Source organism: Salvelinus fontinalis, chromosome 28, assembly GCF_029448725.1.
Source record: "Salvelinus fontinalis isolate EN_2023a chromosome 28, ASM2944872v1, whole genome shotgun sequence".
Classification (NCBI taxonomy): Eukaryota; Metazoa; Chordata; class Actinopteri; order Salmoniformes; family Salmonidae; genus Salvelinus; species Salvelinus fontinalis.
The window spans coordinates 14833715-14856504 of record NC_074692.1 but is presented as its reverse complement, the minus strand read 5'-3'; the positions used below and the strand labels follow the sequence as shown (position 1 = coordinate 14856504).

General features: G+C 41.0%; 1 protein-coding gene across 2 annotated transcripts in view; it reads left to right on the top strand.

Moving 5' to 3' along the window:
* Positions 1-4747: 4747 nt before the first annotated feature.
* LOC129826239 (LIM/homeobox protein LMX-1.2-like) overlaps positions 4748-22790 on the top strand; it is a 56014-nt gene continuing 37971 nt past the window's right edge. Inside the window, exons 1-3 of one of the 2 annotated variants that reach the window (XM_055886743.1) lie at positions 4750-5073; positions 5349-5468; positions 6176-6362. In XM_055886743.1, the coding sequence (XP_055742718.1) occupies positions 5405-5468; positions 6176-6362 (251 nt within the window). In that variant the 5' untranslated portion in view covers positions 4750-5073; positions 5349-5404. Of the gene's footprint in view, positions 5469-6175; positions 6363-22790 lie in introns of both variants that reach the window. The other variant, XM_055886742.1, reaches the window with a different exon arrangement.

Sequence of the window (22790 nt, the reverse complement as noted above, 5' to 3'; positions counted from 1 at the left end):
TGTTTGCCCTACAATTTATTCATCCCCAAAATACTGTAAAATCATAGTTTGTACCCCATGCACAATATTGAAACAGAAACACTTTTATACTAGAGAGAGTGAAAACTACGTGTCCATACAAAACTCATTTTCTACTACTGTGAGTGAACACATTTGACACATTTTGACACCTATATATTTTGATGCATAATCAATGTAGCATTCAAAATCAGCTATTGGGTTGTCTTTTATTGTAGTTCATCAATCCCTATGCAAACACATTATCTTACTTATATTCTGCATGTTCCATTTTATTGTAAGCAAACGTGTTCCCAAGCTATTCACACAAGCTTTAAGTCACTTTGAAAATGGTACCATTCTATGCTATAGCCTTCTAGTAACCTGGTAATCATGTTTATGCTGGTAATTACAGTAAAACTAATGCTGGATGAATATTACAATATTAAAAATGTAAAGACTCTCACAGACTTTTTGGTAAGAGTTCGCATTAAAGTAAATTGCAATGTAGTTCCCAAGATAAGTTATTAAGTGTATTCAAATACCCTTGAAATACATATCAATCAAACTAATGTCTACTTGGCAATATTACACCACAATTTGAGGTCTTCATTATTATTAATAATAACAATAATAATAAGAAGAAGAATGGTAACAATAATAGTACAAAGATAACAGTAATAACAGTAAATCAACTTCAATACAACGAATTTCTGCTGTAATTCAACTAGTTATCACAACATGTTTGAGACCCATCATTATGATGGCGGTAAAGATATAAAGTGGTCTTTGAGTTGTCTTATAAATCCATAATCTGTCTTTTGATATAGTTGTTATAACCTGTGTTTAATTCCTTATCGGTCTGTTATAGTAGGTTTGGCGATTATATAACAAGTAACATAAGGTTCTCAGAGCCGATAATGAAATAGGTCTTGACCTGACCCCTCACATCTCTCTCAGTGATCTCACACAAACACACAGTCTTTGCCTCGGGCTCTCACAGTTAACATTTCACGGTGTGGAGGGTTAAAACGTGAAGAATGAAGAATAAATCACATTTGGTTGTCATATAAATGTTGAATATAAGATGACTTATGCAGCGTTCCCTTCCAAACGAGACGTCTGTCTTAATGGGACTCCCCGATAAAATAAAGGTGAAATAATAAATACAAATAAACAAATGACTTTAACGAATTTATTTGCTTTTTACATTTTTGCCTTTTGATTTTTGGTTTGTTTTACGACATTATTGTCTACTTTACCGTAGGAAAAACGCAATAACAATTGATAAAATAATATATTAACCTAGGTGACAAAGGGTGCCTACATTCAGTTGCAGAATATATATATTTTTTTTTACACACGACTAAAAAAATGTGACTCGCATGTGCCTTTTAGACATTTCTGTAAATGAACAATACGAAGTTCATTCTTCGGCCTCTTGTTTCGTTTTCTTATGTCTTGTATGGCCTGTTGCCTATTTAAAATCTAAATAAAGTCAATGTCGTTGTTGCCATATAGGCCAGCAACGAATTGAACTTGAGCTTTCATGCATTGCATTTAAACAATAACCTCTTACCTTTTCGGTGGATGCAATAGAAATGGGTTGTTTTACTGAAAACAGATTCTCATAACCTTCTTAGCATACTTATTGGGACCTTTTCCCAGGGTGCACATGCAACACACCTGCTGCGTGAAGTTTCTTCAATAGTTTAGGGGAGGCGTTCTCATGTAGAGACCCATTAAAAGCCGCGGGCAAAAACACCGCATTTGGTTTATTATTGGCATATCCGATTGGTGTCCGACTGCCAGTAGTTTGTGTTCATTATAATCGCTTTAGAATTTTCTTGTCGATATGACACAATGGTAGACCAAGAGTAGTATTCTTTTTCAACCCTTTGAATAGTTAGTCTAATATACGGACGACATTTACTATTTGGAAAATGAGAGGAGGTTGATATTTTACAAACACATCACAGATGTGTCATGCAGGGCTTTTCTAGTGCAGCGTTACATCCTTAGCAGGTATAGGCAACCATCCTTAGTCAGGCAGGTCAATCCCATAGAAATACGGTTCATGAAGCCTACTACTCTACATTGTCTATTATAGATATATTATTCTATTGTACTCGAATGATCTATTTCTCAAAATACAATTTTTTGATGCCTCTGACATACAGTATAAAGGCTTAGTAAATATAATACATTAGTATCTGTTGAAGCAGTAGTTTTGCATATAAACAAATATATTTCCCCAATCAAATCCAGGCCAATTGCAATCCAGAATATGTCTAAATAGTCGACGCATGAAGCATTGTAGTCAACACAATTCTTCCAACAGACCCAGTCTTTAGCAGTTCTTCTTCTGAACGCCAGAGGGCATCGTAAACAAATCATGGACCAGTTCTATGGCTTTGAACATTGCAAAGTGGGCTAGCTCACCATATTGTCCACAAAGGATATCAAGAACACATATGGATACGGTAGGCCCAACCTAAAACTAAGATTTAAAAAATGTTATATGATCATTTATTGTAATTTTTTTATTTAGAATTTTGCTTTCCTGTTACTTTCTAATGTAATATACCTGGTTATTTTGAATGCCTTAACTGCGATTGTAAAAGTAATCTTATTCATATTATTATTGTTATTATTGTTTTGGTTGTTTTGTATTTGATGTGGCTGCAAATTCTTAGTGTAAAGTGCTGATATTCGCAATCAAATTTGAGTTACAATATTTCTGGCATCTTCGACATATTTCTTATGCATTATTTATATATCAACTCAGCAGCAACATGAAACGATATTGCTTAAAGTCGCCTATGGACTAAATGCAGTAATCTATTAGCACCTGATTTAGATCCTTTAAGCTATTTAAACAACGAAAAAAAATGTAGCAGTTTCATTTATTTCGCTGACAAGTAGGTTTGAGATTGATTGAGTATTTATTTGACTACTAGGACATTTAGGATATCCTTTGGATTTAGACGCGCGGCGATAAATAATAGCCGATTCGAGTAATTAACTTAAGCAGAGGCCGTCTCTTCCAACCCACCTCCTGCCCGATGTTGTGCTTGATCAAACTGAGACCAGAATCACATCAGAACCGTAGATCTGAGTTCTCTCCATACCCAAAACTATGGGATAAGGAATGTTCAAAACCATGAAGTTGTGCATATTGCAAGATTTTCTAGGCCTGTAATTAGTGGTGTATAGGCCTACTGTAGAGATAGAGAGGGATGCGGTATAAGAGGTAGGGTATCTCAGAGTGAATGCCCGAAGTTTCCCAATGCCTCCAATGTACTGAATCCCTGGAGTACTGCAAAAGGGGAGGCATAACGAATTATGTACAGCACCCTGTAATTTTAGCTACGGGCGACTCGCATTCCTCACCTTTGCCCACAACTTAAAAGACAAAACCCACATTGGAAAGCTAAAATATTTTACGTATAGGACAAACATTATGTTATATAGGCTAGGCCTGCATAGTGGAAACTCGTTGCATTTAATTTAATTTAATTTAATGGTTTAACATGGTTTATTTTCTTTATATGTGTATCATTGGTTGAAATTGGGAATAATTTAGAATTGAGGAATGTGCCTTCTTTTTTTTCGTTGGGGATACTATTTTCGATTCCAAGGCTTGCTTTTCTGAGCCATCCTGTCATGAATAAATCGGTGTGCATCTCAGTCACAACTGAGGACACCTGCGATTGATAAAAACAGATGAAAGGAACAGCCCTCTGCTGAATTATAATGATGGCCTGTGTCCGGCACAGAACACCATAATTGTGTCAGTATGAATAATTAGTATAACTACACTTATTTGTTTTTGCTAAATGTTGTGAATATAATGCATAATTGTTTAGTATAATTTTACACTACACCATAATAATAACATTTTCAGGTTGCACACAACCAACAAGAAAAGGATATCCAACTGCATACAATAACTAGGCTAATGCAAATTAGGTGTACAGGCAAACAGGTCGCATTTCATAATGTATTAGGCAACAGTATTATTAACAATTTAACATCAACCTATATTGTTAAAATGATAGCTCTAAATGAATGAATGAACGACATAAAACAAAGTTCCATCCTGTTTTTAAAATACATTGCAAATGGATATATGCTACTGCTTAAAAAGTCAGTATAGGTTACGGCATCTACGCTACACGCTGCTCAGTTATCGTCGCCCCATCGCCAGGTGCGTCGGCGGTAGACGGGTCACTAGGTTCAAGTCTTTGTAGTGGACACAATACCACAAAGCATGTGCACTTCGAACGCGTGATGGTCCAATACTTGATTTCAAAGCATTTACTAACCGATATGAAGACAAGAAGGAGGAGGAGAAGAAGAAGCGTCATCCTCACCAACACCAACAAAATCAACAACAATAGGCCTACTAGGCTACTTCTACTATTGTAGTTATAATAATAGTTATAATAATAATAACAATAATAACAATAATAACAATAAGCATTATCTGCATCATCATCATTATCATCATCAAAACAATAATAATACATTATAATCTTAACAATAGTACACTTTTAACTAAATAAAAATATCTTGCAAATGGTCGTAGCAAGTTACTTGATATACCTTTAGTTTACTATGTACAGTATTTGAGTTGTCTATTTTATAATTGTTGTACACTGACTGTACTTTTTTTCTCTCACCATATTGTCTATAGCTTTGTTCAAAGTGGTAGCCGAAACTCAGTTCAACTCTTTAGAGCGCACTAACAGTGAGCACCAATAGCATCCCAATGTCAGTAAATAGTCCAAAAAAAAGTGACGTGACCACGGAGGGGTGGGAGGAGGATCTATTGGCTTCAATCTTGGTCTGAGACTTTTCAAGCTGCAGGGATCCGACCGAGGGGCATAGTATTTGAAGAGTTACCATTGGAACATTTCACTCATATTTCTTGGAGTTACAATTGTTGTTGTTTTTGTTGTTTTAGAAGCAAAAGTCTTGAGCGGATACGTCCCTCCTCCATAGCCTTCTCTTCTGGCCACGCGCGGGTGCAAACAAGAAGATAGCCGAAACGTATTCAGTCCAAATTAACAGGTGACTGCTCAAAATAGTATTTGTCAAATGTATTGCCGCTTCTTACGATTCTGTGACATCTGAAGATTCTGCTTAGGATAGCCCCACAAAAAGTGGAACCGGTCTTAACATTGGGACGCCTTTTTTAATATTTTTTTTTTAAGTTAGCGATCTGGGAACACACATTGTTTGTGTATGTGTGTGTGTGCGAGTAGTCTCAGCAAATAGTGTGGGCTTTAGCTAGGATTTGAAGCGAAAACACGTCTGACAGTACATTGTTATGGATATTGCAACAGGTCCCAAGTCACTGGAACGCTGTTTCTCGAAGAGAAACCATTCCAAGTACCCAAGGATGTTAGACGGTATAAAGATTGAAGATAATCCCCATCGTCAAGCTACCCTTGGAGTCATGCTCGGTAAGTCCTGCTTAGTTTCATCTGCATCCATAGTATTAAAAGAACCGGAGAGTGCAGATAACACACACAATACGAGACCTTTGATGAATACACCATTGCTGTAATTGTATGTCCGCAGCTATATCCTCTCACGACCCGTAGGCCTCCTACCTTAACATTTGATATATTTTACCATTTTCTTTAGATGTAATTTTAAATATGAATGTATTGTATTCTTAGCAACAAATAACACAAATGACTGATCACTGTGTTCACGATCTCCGTATTACTCTGACACAATAGCCTGTTTCATTCATTTGTGAAATTATTACTACGTCAAATAATTTGGTGAAAGTTACTGTAATTGATTGCTGCTTGTTAGTGCATAGGCTATCACATTCAACAAATATTTTCACCGCTAGCTGGCCTTATCATTCCTGATTTTAGTGGTTTTGGTATAGATATTTAAACACATTCACTAAGCACTCCAGGTCTATATTTCGATGATCGTTGTAGTTATTAGACTAGGCCCTACAACCTGGTCTTGTAGTGTGATAAGGACGGCATGTGTTTTCTCTTTTATAGTTACATGTTTATGACATGTTTATAATCTATTACTTCATATTTAATATCTAAACTTAACATTTAAATTGTAAATAAAGAAATACAAAAATAGAGCTAGTATGAATATTATTGTTGAATTTAAACTTATTTTGCATCCATTTTAGGGACAGAATACCATCACCGATCTGTATGTGAAGGATGCCAGCGTCCAATATCTGATCGTTTTCTGATGAGAGTCAACGATTCTTCATGGCACGAGGAGTGTTTGCAGTGCGCTGTGTGTCAACAACCTCTCACTACCAGTTGTTACTTCCGGGATAGGAAACTGTACTGCAAACATGACTACCAACAGTAAGGACAATAATACTTATATATGTTGTGTGGTTGTTTCACGCGCAAGGATAATCACCAATAGGCATTGGCTAGGCCTAGCCTATAACCAATTGGGAATCATGAGTATAATTCTGGTTTAGAGTGTGTCCAACCATTTCAGAATTGCAGCAGAATAACCCACTTTGATTTAATTTAAGTCATCAGCCCTACACTGTTAGCTGATGTGTCCAATTTTCCAATAATTTCACTCTTCACGCGGTCGAATGCGGTCCTCTTGCGCAAGCACAGATACGCGCTTCCGTTAGGCCTACTTGTCAGTTGCCTGGACTTATATCGCTCTTTAGAAAACATGGGTAACATTTACGCCTATCATAGACCTATAATTGAAAAAAATAAGCTGTTCAATATTTTCTTTATTTTTATTATATGGCGTGTGATAACAGGTAGGCAGACAGGCAGACAGTTTCAATTCACGTTAGTGTTAGTCGTAATTCTTTTCTAACGTTGATGTAGGTAGCCTATGCAGTGTCCCCCACTTGGTCGAAATGATAGTCAGTCACAGAACAGTTGGTTTTTAGTGGCACTTTATTATCTGCAATTTCGTTTATATTTTATATTGTTATGACGTGGATCTCTTGCGGCAAGTGTTTAATTTGTCGTTGGATTGGAGACTGATGGGAGTCACTGCAGCGTTCAGTGGAGCATTTAGCCTAACCCTGTTCATGGTAGTAGGACGGCATGATTCATGTCGTAACCTCAACCATTCAACATCGGAGCGCATTCTTTTCTTAATGTAAATATTTGAGACAATTGTAGGTCTTAATGCAGCGCGTTTCAAGATAAACAACAACCCAAACATGTAGACCCACCCATTTGAATAGTTTGTTGATGTTATTTCGTTATTAATCATATGTCATTGTAATAATTACACACACTCACACACAGAGAGAGAGAGAGAGAGAGAGATTATAAAAAAGAACTAGAAGGAGATGCAAGCCTTTTTGTGAATATAGTGGGCCTATATACGAAAATGCTGTATTTAGTTCTGTTCCTTTATTACATTATAGGAATAATAGGTTATCATTCGACCATTTTAAATAACAACAACGGCCTGCGAAAAGCAACAATGTCATGCGTAAATGTTCTCCATACACTCTGAGAACTAAAAATATTATTATTATTATCATTATTATGACGATGATTATTATTATTACTACTACTCATATTCATAATTATCATTATGACCTTTAAAACGTTTACTTTGGACACGTTTAATTGGTAGACCTCAAACGTCAATGGAAATGTATAGTAAAACTATTTTAAAAAATACATTTATATATGTAGTTATTTATTTTTCTATAACCAACAGCAAGAACATGGATGCAGTAATGCTATTTTGTGGCAGATCACATGCATGCGTGATATCGAAAACTTACCGTTGCGCGCATCCAACAAAGCCTTGACAATGGTGAAGCCAACTGACTGATGGCGTTTGCTGTTGTCTCGATGGGGGGCTAAAGTGTATTCTCCCTGCACAGTCTTTGTGTAGCATGTGGACTTAGGGGTGCCCTGTGTTCCCACTCATTGCATCTGTGCTCTTCATGCTTGTCACTCAATTTTAAACTTTTTGTGTCAGAGCTTTTTAACATTGCTACTTCAATCACTGGTACATTATAGCTCTCTGGTAGATACCGTGAATCAAACAATGAGCTACATATATTGCCCCGCATCACTCTCATTGTCTGCTATTCATCCTGCTCTATCCAACATGACCTTAGGCAGTTAGTAGTAACAATGTGAATTTCATAGCAGCAGCTCCGGGATGCCATTGCCTGGGAGATACAGCCAGGAAACAGTGACATGGACAAACAGTGCAGGCAGGCACGGAGAGGGATCCTGTTATTTGACCACCTTTCTCTCTGTGGTGTTTGCGTATAGTGTGTGTGTGTGTGTGTGTGTGTGTGTGTGTGTGTGTGTGTGTGTGTGTGTGTGTGTGTGTGCGCGCGCGCGCGTGTGTGTGCGTGTGCGTGCGTGTGTGAAATTGTGTATGAGGTCTGAACTGGCAGTAGTTTATTTTCACAATTGGAGTGTTGTTTTGGCCGTGAAGTGTTGTAACCCTTGTAATGCTGTGACCTTCCAGGGTATCCACAGCCTCTAAACAGTAACCTGCTGATTCCTGTCATGTACACCCATACTATTATCCATCATTACACCATCCAGCCTGCCTTTCTTCACCTTCCATCATTCTCAGGTCAACAACTAGCAGGGGGGTCCCATGTGTACACAACACTATCTGTATTTATTTCTTTATTTCATTTGCGTTGATGGGATACTTAGAGGTGTAATTGGCACCTTTTTGACTTTTATGACACCAATTTAAGATGCGTTTGTCAGCCCACAAACTGCCATGAGCTGCAAGGCAGGCTCCTTGCCATACAAAGGGAGAGGTGCCTAATTACATTCCTACAGCAAATGATTCATGCCCCATAATCATCTCTGGCTACCATAAATCAAGGGATTGGCAAATGTTCATTTTCACACCTTTGGCACAATTTACAGCTTTATGTTCATACCAAGGAAGTGTATGATTGTGTGTCCCATTAAATTCTCCCTCCAACATAGTTTTACAAAACCTGGCTCGGAGTTAGGATGAATAATCTTATTATAGGATTAGGGTAGGATTTAATTCTTTAAATGTTCTTAAGACTTTCTCCTGTTGATATATAAACAACTGGATTTAATTAAGTTTCAGAATTGTAGAGAATGTTGAAGTTTATATTTTCTTCTCACAATTTACTAAATAGAATATTTACACATTAGACAAATGCACAGTTTATAAGAATTTCGAAATTTTGCTTTTTCACTTTTTTTATCAATACATTTAATAAAATTAAATGGATATAATACAGAATGTTAATGACATTTTCCACTGGCCCCAATCATTTTTTACATGTTTTTTATTTATTAATCACATGGAAAATGTAATGCAAAACTTTGTACATTTATATAATGTCATGTGACTTTTAAAATGTGTTATCTTACTCAATTCTCCATACATGATTGAGATTTTATGCAAAGTACTTTAGACTAGGACAGGTGACAATGTAAAGCCACTACTAACCAAAGAAATAGGTATGGTCGGTTTATTATTTCTGGAAACTGTAACTGTAGAAACCATGAGGTGGTCGTTGGTCGGTCGGTGGGGAGTGAGATGATGTGTGAGAAGTGGAGTGGAAATACACCATCCCCTTGAGAGCTGCTTCTGACCTGGTGTTGGAAGTTCAATTAGACATCATTAGAGGACACATGTATCTCCCCGAGAGGGGCGTTTTCTCTAACCAAGTATTATGCTAGCAGATACCAATAAACTTCCAGTCTGCTAGCATGCTAGCAGATACCCATAAACTTCCAGTCTGCTATCATGCTAGCAGATAATCATAGACTTACAGTCATTGCGCTAGTTAGAAAATTCCTTCAAACGGCACGCAGAGAGAAAAACTGATACAGTATCTACGAGTTCATCTGACTCTGAGGAAGTAGATAAAGGGCCTCAGTTCCAGAATCCGAAGTATCCCTTTAAGGTGTATTATTTCTGAAAACATATTGTTGCAAACTATTATATTGTGATGCTCAGACAAGTGCAGATAGGTGGCAACAGATCTAGTGAAATATTTCCATTAGAATGCATTTTTTTGCTAAATAAATATTTCTGCTATCTATTGCAATATTTACAATTTCTAATCTATATTGCTAACCACTTGATCCACTATTTGAATATATGTTGAAGCAGCAGTATTACTCAAGTCACTATGCACATTAATATAACAAACCACTGAACACATGACACCAGAGCCCCTTACTATCAGCACTGGACGAGCCCCTGGTGTGCTGATTGGTGCTTTTTAGGCCTGTTAGGCGTGTCCTCCTGTGAAATGTTGTTTTTTAATTAGCTGTGTTCGGGATGCGGGGTGGTGGATACATGCTGACAGCTAGGTTTCTACACTAGCTGCACTAACTCACTCTGTGTTCCACTCACTGTAGTGTACGACACTCCTGTCTGGCATTTGCTCTCGGTGTGAACAGGGATTCACGCAAAATGGTCAAGGTTTTCTCATGCCGCCTCTATCCCTGTGTACGGGGACATTCTGGAGTAGAGGACAAAGTTACTCTTACACATTGGCTATACTGTAGCTATGTCATGGTGCATTTGATGATATGATAGAGGACTAGCCAGGTCAAAAACAGAGAGACGTATTTTGCAAGACGTAACGTTCTTTGTTCTCTAATTTTTCCAAAAGAACGAGAAAGGGGATGATGGAGTGGCTATGGCTAGTGCTGGTATAGAAGTAGAGGGCCCCTGCAGAAAGACAAATCTAACGTTAGTTGCCGTAAGCTGGATAATATTGCTTCAGCTTGCCTGGATTCTTAGTGCATGGCGCGGCAAGGAGCTGACTGGTCTAGCTGTGTTCCTCTGTAAGGAAGTATTGAGTTTTATGTCAACATTGCCTGGCCTGTCCCAGCAGCATAATATGATGCAATCATCTGTCATCTCATGACGTACAAACCATTTCCCCCTACTCATCGTGACCTGTTCATGGTACTTTAGGGGGTATTTATTTGTAATGCCGTATGCACTTCTTATTTACTTGGTACATTTCCCAATGGTTAATTGAGTTTGCAATTATAAGATGCTCTCTTCCACCCACATTCAATTATAAATATTTTATTCCCAACATCCAAACCATGGTAATATAGGCTTAGTTGTTCATTTAATCACAGTGTGTGATTGTGTGTGTGTGTGTGTGTGTGTGTGTCTTTGTGTCTTTTTGCATTTGTCCGTGTGTGCATGCTTGCGCATGTGTATGACTGCAGTTGAAAAAGGACGAGCTAGCAAGATACTTTGGCAAGCCACAGAGGCTCAGCCATGTTAATGCCCATCACCACTTAAGAGGCCAGGCTGGTGGGTAGGGATGTGGGGCTACGCCTCTGTGGCTTGTTGTGGGGGAGCTGTTGGCCTGAGGAGGAGTGGAGTCGGAATCGGTACTGGGAACTGCCTGGTGGGCTCACATTACTCAGAATGATAGCAAAGGGGGCAAAGCAACTCAAGCATGCAATTTGTTGGTAGCCACAAGTTAACCTCCGCTCCTAAAGTTAGAGATCCAGTGAGGGAGTCAGTGGGACCTGTCAGTCAGACAGGAATGCTAATCAGCGATGAGTAAAGGCTTGGGAACATAGGGATTTCCATCAGCATCTTCAACTCCTAAGGGGATCATTGGCAGAGGGTGACAACTATTCAAAAAATACTGAAAGTGTTTTAATCCAATCTACAAATTAGACTGAAATAAAAAAGCTAAAACTGCAGTTATCCCTTTATAAGAGAGAAAGAGAGAGCGTTAGAGAGAAGATACAAGGAAAAATGGACAGGGTTAATGGCACTAGTAGACGTGTCAATTTGTGAAAAAATTATTAGGATGGCTGTTTTCATTGATTTGATTGATGTGAAAAAATTTGATCAATAATTAGAATGCTGTTTTTTTTACAATAATGTTTTAGTGTTTGTACTGTATCTGCAGAACAACCAATTTGTCCATGCCTGTTCTACAAGCACCCCAGTCGAACCTGCATGTGGAATTGAGACAAGGCCTCTTCTGGCTCAGGATTTCAGAGCTGGCCCCCTGCACTCCGTAAATGTGATCACACTGGAATGTTTTTCCAACACGTAGGCTTTTCACAGATACACAAGAAAGGGGTGGCATCAGGATGGTAAGTGCTGCAGTCCGACTGCTGTGTGCCCTTGGCGCACTCTCACACTAACGTCACACATTCCACCACCACATGAGGATCTGTGCATAGCAGTATGTTTACCCTCAACCAGTGTATTTTTCTCCATCTCTCTATCTCTCTGTTTCTCTTTCTTCTGCCCCTTGTGCAGTCTGTAATCATATTTCTTTGTAGCAGTACATTCACTCAAAACTCATAAATCATTACTGTTACCTACACTCACTGATTAATTGTATATGTCATACTCAGTAGGAATGTACATGTACACATACATGTATGTGATCTGACGTTGATAACGTTAGCACTTGTCATTAAACACACTTTAGTCAACAACAAAAACATCTTTCTCTGCCTCTCTTTTTGTTCATCTCTTAATGAGATTAGTTTACAAACACTGGTATTTCTGCCCAAGCTGACTGACAGAGATCTGTACTTTTGTCATAGACTGTGACATTAAGCTGTGGAGTGCTTTGTCCTGGGTGGAGGCCCTGACGGAAACAGGGGCTCATAATCCCTTTAGTTGTGTCAGGTCCAGAGAGGGGGAAGAATGGGGCAGAATGGGATGGGGCTGCATAATGCCACAGCCCCAACTTCCCCCTAAGCCCTCTTCCACAGCCAAGTGGGCATGAGACTGATCTTATGAGGCACACATACACACCCACAAACATCCATTATAGTGTGTGTGTGTGTGTGTGTGTGTGTGTGTGTGTGTGTGTGTGTGTGTGTGTGTGTGTGTGTGTGTGTGTGTGTGTGTGTGTGTGTGTGTGTCTGTCTGTGTGCGTGTGCGTGTGCGTGTGCGCGTGCGTGTGTGTGTGTGTGTGTGCGCATGTAAGTACAGTACATGCAAGTGTGTGTGCATACACCTGAGCACATGTACAGTATGTCTTTGTGTGTATGTGTGTGAGTGCATGGCTTGCTATAGCAGGAGGTTGGTGCAACCCAGGATGAGATGAATAAACCTGGCCAGTTCCCTGGTAGAACCCCAACATTGGCTTTTGTCTGCAGCTCCCTGGGTACTGTGGGGCTTAGACTCCTTTGTGTACACTCTTACGGTAATCCGTCTCCAGCAGGAGTCCCCTGGGGACACTTTATTTACTCATTCAACTGTTTGGAAGTCTGTTAGACTGCAGATCACATGCACTGAAACAATCTGGTTACTTTAACCAGGCCTTCAGATTCCACCCCAGCCTCTTTCCACTCCCGTCTCAGAGTTGATATAGGCTGCAGGTGGGCAGTTCACTGGCACTGCTCTGGCTCATCTCCCTGGCTTACTGTCCTGTCTATCAGCACCCTCTATCTCTCCGGCCAATGGCGTACAGAGGTGTTATGAATGCTAGCTGTAGAGTAGCCTCCAAGGTGTATACACTATGAATGTTTAGACAATTATCACCTCATCGAGTTACAGTTTTGGCCTGCTAATGAAAGTGTTGGCTGAAGTTCATTCTCTCCACAATCGTTTAGGGTATAGGTTAGATATGTAGTGCTGGGGCAACTAAAGTAAGGGTTGTTTTCTGCACAGAGGAGACGGGTCTCAGACATATTTAGTACGTCTTGGCTCCCCTGCTCAATGGGCAATAATTCAGTAACAACAAGGACGGCAAGTGAGGTGTCACACTGTCAAAACGAACAGCTCAGTTTTATTGGAAACCAGGAGATGTTTTGTGTTCTCTATTTATCAAAGGAGAGCCAGTGCCGTGGTTCTGGGGCTGAATCCTGAAGCCAGACACAGCAGGCTGTCAGGAACTCTAAATATGCCATTGGCCTATTCCCCTGGAGCAGGAGGGGAGAAAGGTTTAAGTAAACTGCAACGACGACATGTAGACCAGCGAAGGCTTCCTAAACCTCTCTGTTTGAGGATCACCGCTGATTGACCATCGCTGTCTTGGCAAGAGAAATAACCCTGCAGTGAAAACATTGCAGATTGGGTTTCGTTGTCTCTCCCAACCTTTCTGGTAAGCCACCCCAAAACCAGCTAAAATTATTTGTGCTCAGGGTCCGGTGACCCATGGAAGCTTCAAAAAGCTGCAAGGGGAAGTATTTGGATGCTATAGATGAAGGAGTTGGAGGAGTGGGAGAGAGGGGGAGGAGGGGGTGGTGAAGGGGTGTGGAGTGCAGATGACCAGTGTAAGACAATGCAGATGTGGAGGCTCTGTGGTACTGTGGTGATGACAGGGGAGAGTGTTCACTAGTGAACTGAGTGGCTGCCTGCGCTGCCCACCTTGGACTCTGCCCTGGAGACCTGGAGAAGACAAACACCATGTTTGATGTGAAGGGAGGGGGGACAAGGGAGAGAGAAAAAAAAATAGAGCAAAAGAGAGGCATGTAAGGGATAGGGAAAGAGAGAGATAAAGATGGAGGACGGAGCGACAAAGAAAGAAATATACACAGAAAACGAAGCAGGCAAAGCATGGGGAGGGAAAGATAGAAAGGTGGAGGAGGTAGAGCCAAAGAAAGAAAGAAAGAAAGAAAGAAAGAAAGAAAGAAGGAAGGAAAGAAAGAAACAAAGAAATAATGAGGGAAAGAAAGAAAGAAAGAGGAGAGAAAAAAAGAGGGAGAAGGAGAGAGAGGGAGAGAGAGAGAACTGGGATATAAGAGGCATTTCATCATCAGAGAGACGATGATACTGAGCGTCTGTGACCCCCTCCTCCCCCCCTCCTCGCCTTCTCTCGCTGCTGGCTGGATCTTAATATTTCCCAGAAAACAGCCACAATACATCTTCCTGGGAAATTCCAGCACTCGTGAGCTGCAAAATGATCCTGCACCTTGGAGAGGACTGGATAAGGGGATGAAATATGGATGATTTACGGAATGAGATAGAACATTAATTCTGATATATTTTGTTTTGAAGTGTTAATGAAAATACATGTGTCTCCATGCTGTTGAAAGTGTGAAGAACATTGAATAGGAAAAACATACTTAAGGCTTATGAGACAGTGGATTGTACAGTGAGATGGAACAGTAAATAGATATTTCGCCATCATAAATTTAGCCGGTGGTAAGTAATGTAATAGACACCGGCTGGAACGTGATTTTAACCAATCAGCATCCAGGATTAGACCCACTCGTTGTATAAATTAAGATATTTGTGTCTCCATACTGTTGAAAGTGTGAAGAACATTGAATAGGAAACACATAATTACGTTTTTGTATCAGAACTGTCACTATATCGATTCAATAGTCTATGTTGAGAATAGTGTGAATCTTATTCAATGGCTTCTGGATGACTTGATGTACTTACCATATGTCGTTTCCTTTGCTCAGTTATTGCCATATCATCATTTTCAACGACTTTTACTGTATCCCCCATAATCTCTTTTGATTTGGCTCTCTTTGGCCCTGTGGCTTTTTGCATTAGTTTAATACCAGTGCCTTATTGAGATTGTTCATTTGAGTCAGTGAGGTGGAACCCCCCCCCCCGATGGAAATACGTTGTGGTGGGATGCAAATCCAAACTCAGCAGTTTAAAAGGCAAATGTGTGGTCTATGGCAGCCCTATGGCAGCCCAATCTGTCTTGGGCCCCTGTGATTGTCGCTGCCTCCTCCTGAGAGCGGGCGGGTGAGCGGGCCCAGCCCCCTGGGGTGGGCGTCTGTCTGATGTCAGTCCTGCAGGCCTGCCGCTGGGTTCTGCCTCTGCCCCTGCCGGCACAAGTGTCAGGCATCCCACCCCTACACCCCGAGGCCGGAGTCCTGCTCTGAAACCCAAGCCTCAGTCTAGCGTTGTGATCCCAGCTGGAGAGACAGCACTGGCTCTGACCGGGGCCCTCTCTTGCACAGTGTGGAACTGGGGTCATGAGTTGCCTCTCTCCCTCTGCTCAGTCTACTCTACACCACTGCAGTGTGCACACTGGGACTGGAGAGTCCTCTGCTCTATACAAACTGGTAATATAAGACTTGTTATTGGCAGACTCAAACACAACAGACAGATGGGTTGTAGTCAGTTTGTATCTACAGTAAATTGAAAGCAGTTACAGTATACCCAACTGTATTTGTTTGAAATGTATCAGATATTTCACAGATGCTGTTTGAATGTAGATGTATTTTTTTGATGAAACATTTGGGTTGGGGGGGGGGGTAGTTGTAAGCATGACTACAATGTGACTATTTGTGTGTGTGTGTGTGTGTGTGTACTATGTTCATATCTGTGTTTGTGTAGTACACATAGTGAGTGAGGGAATGTGTGCATAATGTTTAAGTCTGTGTTTGAAGTGGATCTGTCCCACAGCCAGGCATTGGACACGGTGTTGGCAGATGACACAGTCTGTGGTTTCTCCTCCCGGTTACGCGGCTCTGGAGGCAGTAAGCGGTGCGTGCCACCCAAACCACAGCCCTCCTCCATCAGCAGCAAGCTGGCCCTCTCCCTGCTGTCCCTTCCTGGGCTATGGCCTGTGGATGAGTGCTACATCCTGGCTTTCAGCACAGGGGTTAGCTGGGGATTCGCCTGCGGTGGAGGTGTAGTATCAGGCCCTGTCTGTCAGCTCCTCGTTCCCCTTCCGCTCACCCCTCTGCACGGCCAGCCTGCAGTGGCACAACACACACACCCCTCCGGAAGACCGAGTGACTCAGATTTCTTACATGAAAACGAAAGGATTGCCCTCAGAATAGACATATTCATGGCCATGCCAGTGAAAAGAGGCTGTTTAAAACCGTTAAGTGCTCTGGTGTTGTGTTTTCAAACAGACCGAGAAGGCTTTGACACACACACACACACACACACACACACACACACACACACACACACACACACACACACACACACACACACACACACACACACACACACACACACACACACACACACACACACACACACACACACACACACACACACACACACACATACCCCAAAAACATCTGTATCCCACATGCTCAGAGACATGCTTACACATGTTGTAGGATTTGTGACCATAATCAGATTAATTGGTCCATCTTTCCTTGGAAACATAACATCTCCACATGAAGGCCTCTTTTAGCTTTCAGCTGGAAACCAGTTACACTAACCAGAACCCATGCACCGGCTGAAGGGGCACTCGGGTCAGAGCATGCCCTCTGACATGTCAGCTCCAATGGAATAGATACTACAGAGATCTCTCAAAGACTCTACCGAGAGATACCATTTTGCACATTCCACTAATATTTTATGAATGTTATCAAATATTACATCTCTCTTTATAACCAATGAATGAAGTTGTATGTCTTTGTAAATTGGCACACTCCATGTCCCTCTCTTTCAGAGACAGAAGTAAAAAATACTGTTGGCCTTGCGAAGGAAAAGTACATTAGCTTGAAGTATGTTTCTAATCCTTATTAACATTCTCCAACGTCATGCATGAAATATAGGCTTGGTGCCTGCCACACTAAGCAACATACGCTTTTCTATTTCTCCACAACTATTTCTCATGAGAGTGATCATCTACACACATGCTGCTGTTCATGACTTTATTACAGGTTTTAAATTCACCTCAACTCTGACATGGAAATTATACAGAGGAAAGAAAAGTATAACAGTTATTTCTCCTCCTCTCTTTCCTGTTCTAAATGCCCTTCGTTGGATTACTAATAGTAGTGTAGTTGATGTAGTTGAAGTTAAGAAATTAGATGTCGTTTTAAATTCTCAATCTGGCCATCATACCATCCCGGTAACCTAATCATCCCCAGTTTACAATTGGCTCACCTATCCCCCCCTCTCCCCTGTAACTATTCCACGGGTCATTGCTGTGAATGAGAATGTGTTCTCAGTCAACTTACCTGGTAAAATAAGGGTTAAATAAATAAAAATGCATTGGCATAGGGATCGTCATTATTATAAGTGTGTTGTCTGATGGAGTAATTGTCATGTCAGGGTTCTTAATAGTGTGGTGATGTTGCTTAGGGTTTGATGACTGTCTTGTTTAGATAGTGTACATGCAGACATCCCAGAGAGGTTCTCCCTCCCTCCCTCCCTCCCTCCCTCCCTCCCTCCCTCCCTCCCTCCCTCCCTCCCTCCCTCCCTCCCTCCCTCCCTCCCTCCCTCCCTCCCTCCCTCCCTCCCTCCCTCCCATATCCTGGCACTAATAAACTCACACAAACACCACATATATACTCCCCCCACCCCCTCAAAGAATACACACATGGAGTCATGCAGCAAATCTGGGTCCAGGGGAGGCGTGTGGTTTTGGAGCCAGTGAGGGAGTCATGTACCACCGTCCCACAGAGAGATGGCAGGAAGATAAGAGAGAGAGAGGAGGAAGGACCCTCTACAGAAAAACATCCCACTATGACCTAACCTGGGAGAAGAGATGGGGGGGTCACGGCCTGGACAGATTTGCTGCATTGGCAGATGATGCAGATGATCAACGTTATAATGTATATATTGTTTAGTAAATACTCAATTGACCAGATATGTCACATCTATTGATTATTATCAATGTGGAATTTGAATCTGAAACCACAGTAAAAATAGAAGCAGAGGCAGAGCTGTAATGTATGGTAAGAGCAAAGAATTTTTATGGCTTTTCTAACCAACAACAAAAAAAACAGAGAGAGAGAAAGCGACAGACTCTTGGCAGAGTCATCCTCTGCAGTTCTAACTTTGAAAACCGCTTAGAATTTGCAATATTTGATGAGGGAGTTGTGGGGTGCTAGAAACAGCGAGTGGTTTCTGGAAGCGCCGCTTACACACAGATCAGCAACATTAAAAGAGATTTACACCCTAAGTCCTTAAAACAGTTTGCTTTTGCTCAGTGGCTTCTCTTTTCCAGATATTTCAGGGAAGTAATAAACTGCTCTGACAAGGATTTGAGTGGCTCTGAAATATCCCTCATGGGCAGTAGTTCTCCATTTCTGTTGCCTTGTTTGAGTTTTTTACCCTTCTTGTACAATATTAGACTATTATTATTGGAGTGACTTTTAGGACTTACACTCTTGAATTTGGTTGCCTTGTTAAACAATTATCTGAAGACACAGCTAAGTTGAACTCTTATAGGAAAAAATTGTCGAACTAAGTTAGGAGTGCTGCTTGGCTCCATAGTAGCCTCATACAAACTCTGTTTTTCTTGATGGTTTAGTTCTTTTGAAGCTGGCTCCTCGGTCCAGAATGTAGACCTGCACAGTGTAAGATGTCATACTCCCACTGTGCTGACCAACATGCTCTGTGGGCCCTGATGTGCCCATAACATTTAATGGCGCCTTGGCAACTGCTAAAGGAAACTCTTCCTTTGCCTAGCAACCACGTTTCATTCCTCGTTTTCTGGTTGTATTTCTTTTTTATTTACTATAATTATTCCTTTGCGTCTTTGATATACACGGGCATGAACACATGGTTGAAAGAGGAAGAAATATGCATTGTCTGCTGATTATTATGATTATTGATAGGATAAATAAACCAAAACGAAAGGGAACATTTGTCTTGAGTGAGGCACAGTGACCTGCTTACTGTGCCCTCGGGCTGAATGTTTGTAGTCTTGCTGGGAAAGAGAGGCACATCACAGAGTGTTCCTCTGGAGCTGTCTGCCTGGGCATGTGACAGGGGCTGGGAGGGCAGAGGAGGGCAGAGGAGGGCAATGTCATGCCATGGCACGTGTCTCAGTGTGGGATAAAGAAACTTGTGGACCTCTAACAGGTTGAGAAGTCCAAGCCTGGTTGCGATTGCATTTGATAAAAAATCTCCTCTCTATGCTCTCTCTCTGCAAATCTACTGGGAGCTCTTTTGCTTTTATTGTTGTGTGCTGTGTGTGCTTTGTTGTGGTGGTCTTTGTGTATGTGTGTGTGTGTGTTTGAGTTGTGTATAATATTATGTATAATAGTAGATGAGCTCTATTAGCCTACGGATGTTTTCTATATTCAGGATTAACCGACAGTGTTGTAGTATCGATATAATTACTATGGTAGTATCGAGGTCAAAATTATAAGTCAGGGTCAGAACCGACTTGTTTACGATAATGTGTCTGTCGGCAGTATCAAAGCAGTCTTAGTAACATTCTTCTGAACAAAAGTCATGTCTAAACTGCCCCTTTGAATCTGTAGAGATGCCTCACGGCAGAGGGCGTTAGGTTGGTTGTGGGTTATTGAGCAATGCCTTTCAAAGCTTCAGATGAAGTTCTTTTCCTGAGATTGGGTGTAGCTGGCATTTTGGCTGCAAGAGAAGCCAGGTACAGTATCTTTGCAGCACAGATAAAGCTTCAGTCATCTCCCTGTGAATAGCATAATGTCACGATGAGAGAACATTTCACAAGATCCAGCCTCCCCACAACAGCAACGTCTGTCCAACATTATCTTCAGAAACGCAAGAACTGAAAAAAGTCCTTGAATGTCCTTTATCCATCAGTGTAATGTTATAATCCCAAGACACTTCAACAGGAGAGCTGGTTGTACGATATGTTCTTGTGCCTTGTGACTTTATCTGTTTCTGGACTTCCGTGCAGATGCCTGGCATCAAACCTCATGGTACTAAAAGTGTCATGAGAAGGTAAGTGTTTACGGTGGAGATCCATAAGGTTAGAGGGATCAAAGCCCTGTTGAACGGACATTAGGCAAGGAAACAGGAACAAATAAACAAAATGGCCTTATTTTTGTCATGCACGGTTAATCATGCTATCAGATTTACGACTCATCCCACGGTGAGAAACCATGCCGGGGAGAGGCCAATTTCTTTATTATATTATTCTTTATTGCTGTGAAAAAAGAGAGAAAATTAAAACCAGACCACGCAAGCATAAGAACAATAGCAGTTAAAAGTAGGGAGAGGAAAAAACTCACAGAAACATTTGATATTTCACACCACAGACATACAGTATGTTTTGTTTATGGCTCTTTATTTTATTGCTCTGTAATATTTTTTTTCTCTTTCGAGGACTGAAACAGAACACTGATTGGATGAAAATCTTGTTTGACAGCTTTTTCATTCTCACTGCATTTCTGGGTTTGTGAGGAAACGTTGAGCAGCACACGGTGTGAATAAAGCATTTTAACGTCAGACAAGAGCCTTGTGTATGTATGACTCGGTTCTGTTACTCAGCCGTCTTCTGGGGTTTGTCGGCTAGGGAAGCCTAATTGATCTGACTGTTTTAGCCTTCTCTGTTTACCGATGTTTTTATTGCTGAAATCTAGCTGAGCTTGAAGCTATTGGCCCAAATGCTATTTACTACTTTTTGACTTAACCTCTGCCTAAAAACAGTTTGGAATAGCATCATCATTTTTGGGGGGTGTTGTTTCAGCCTTGTGGTCAAAATGATAAATGATAGTTTCAGACCTGATGTATGGTTTACATCAGTGGGAGAAAAAGTTAGATGTATTTTGTGAAAATGGTACAGAGTGAGGACAGTAGGTGAATAACTTCTTATATGTTTCGTACATTCTGACAGACAGCTTTGTATTGGAATGCATCTTTTGTTTCAGGGCTTGGAGCAATGTCTTAGCTGTACCGTGTGTGTATGCGTGCGTGCGTGTCTGGTGTTTGAGGGAAGATGACCGTGTTCATAGTCAGGCCTGTGTTGGGAGCAGTGTAGCCTACCACCCAGGTATCTCGAGCTTGTGCAGGTCTAAGTGGGACTTATTACTTGGGAGATAAATGTGGAGATAAGCCGGATCCTTCTCTGGGAGATATATGAGGTGTCTGTACACTGCAAGAAGGTGCACCTGATGAGGAAATGAATGGTGCTAGGGTACAAGTGCAACCCCTGTCCCTCTCTCCTCAACCCACACTGCAGCACAATAGATCATTCTCTAGCTTACAGAGAAACGGTAGCTTACACTAGCATCTTGAAATTGTCCCTGGCCATTGCTTGCTGTTTGGGGTTTTAGGGTTTGGGGTTTTCTGTACAGCACTTTGATATATCAGCTGATGTAAGAAGGGCTTTATAAATACATTTGATTTGATTAGATTTTATGCAGAAATACAGTCCCATCAATAAGATCTGTTTTCACAGTATGACCCAGTCGTTTCTCCTTCTCTGGTAAGGTTTGTGGGGAAATGATTCCTGGTTGGTTGGTGTGTTAACTGACAGCCTCAGGGCCTACACAAGTCTACCTCCTCCTTTTAATGTTTCCTCTCACTCTTCTCTGTCTCTCTCTTTCTATAAAACAAACATCTGCCCTTTTTATTTATTAGACAATCCCTCATCTGCAAAAGATGATGAAGATGACATATTACAGCTCTTCAGGCAGATTGCTGCTATTGCACATAGATTAATGGAAAGTAGAGTGCTTTCTTAGGCACTTGAACACATTTGAGCTTTAAAATAGAAAACGTGTACATGTTAAAAGTATCTGCTCATTGACCAGCTGCCAAGACATATTTATAAAAATCGGACAGGATCACTTTAATCTTGCATACTAAAGGTAGACTCAGCAAAATTGGGGTGGCAGGTTAGAGTGTTGGACTTGTAACCAAAAGGTTGCAAGATCGAGCCCCCGAGCTGACAAGGTAAAAATCTGTCGCTCTGAACAAGGCCGTTAACCCACTGTCCCTAGGCCGTCATTGAAAATAAGAATATGTTCTTAACTGACTTGCCTAGTTAAATAAAGGTAAATAAAATGTTGCCATGCACCACAGATATTGAGATGAGTGAGATGCAAGACTTTGCTGTCACACACAGTATGTGCGCATGCGCACTGGTTCGCTTCGCGCTGTAGCCAGGTCACCAAAACAGCAGAGAAGTTGAGCCTCACGCTTCAGCGCTTTTAGTTGTT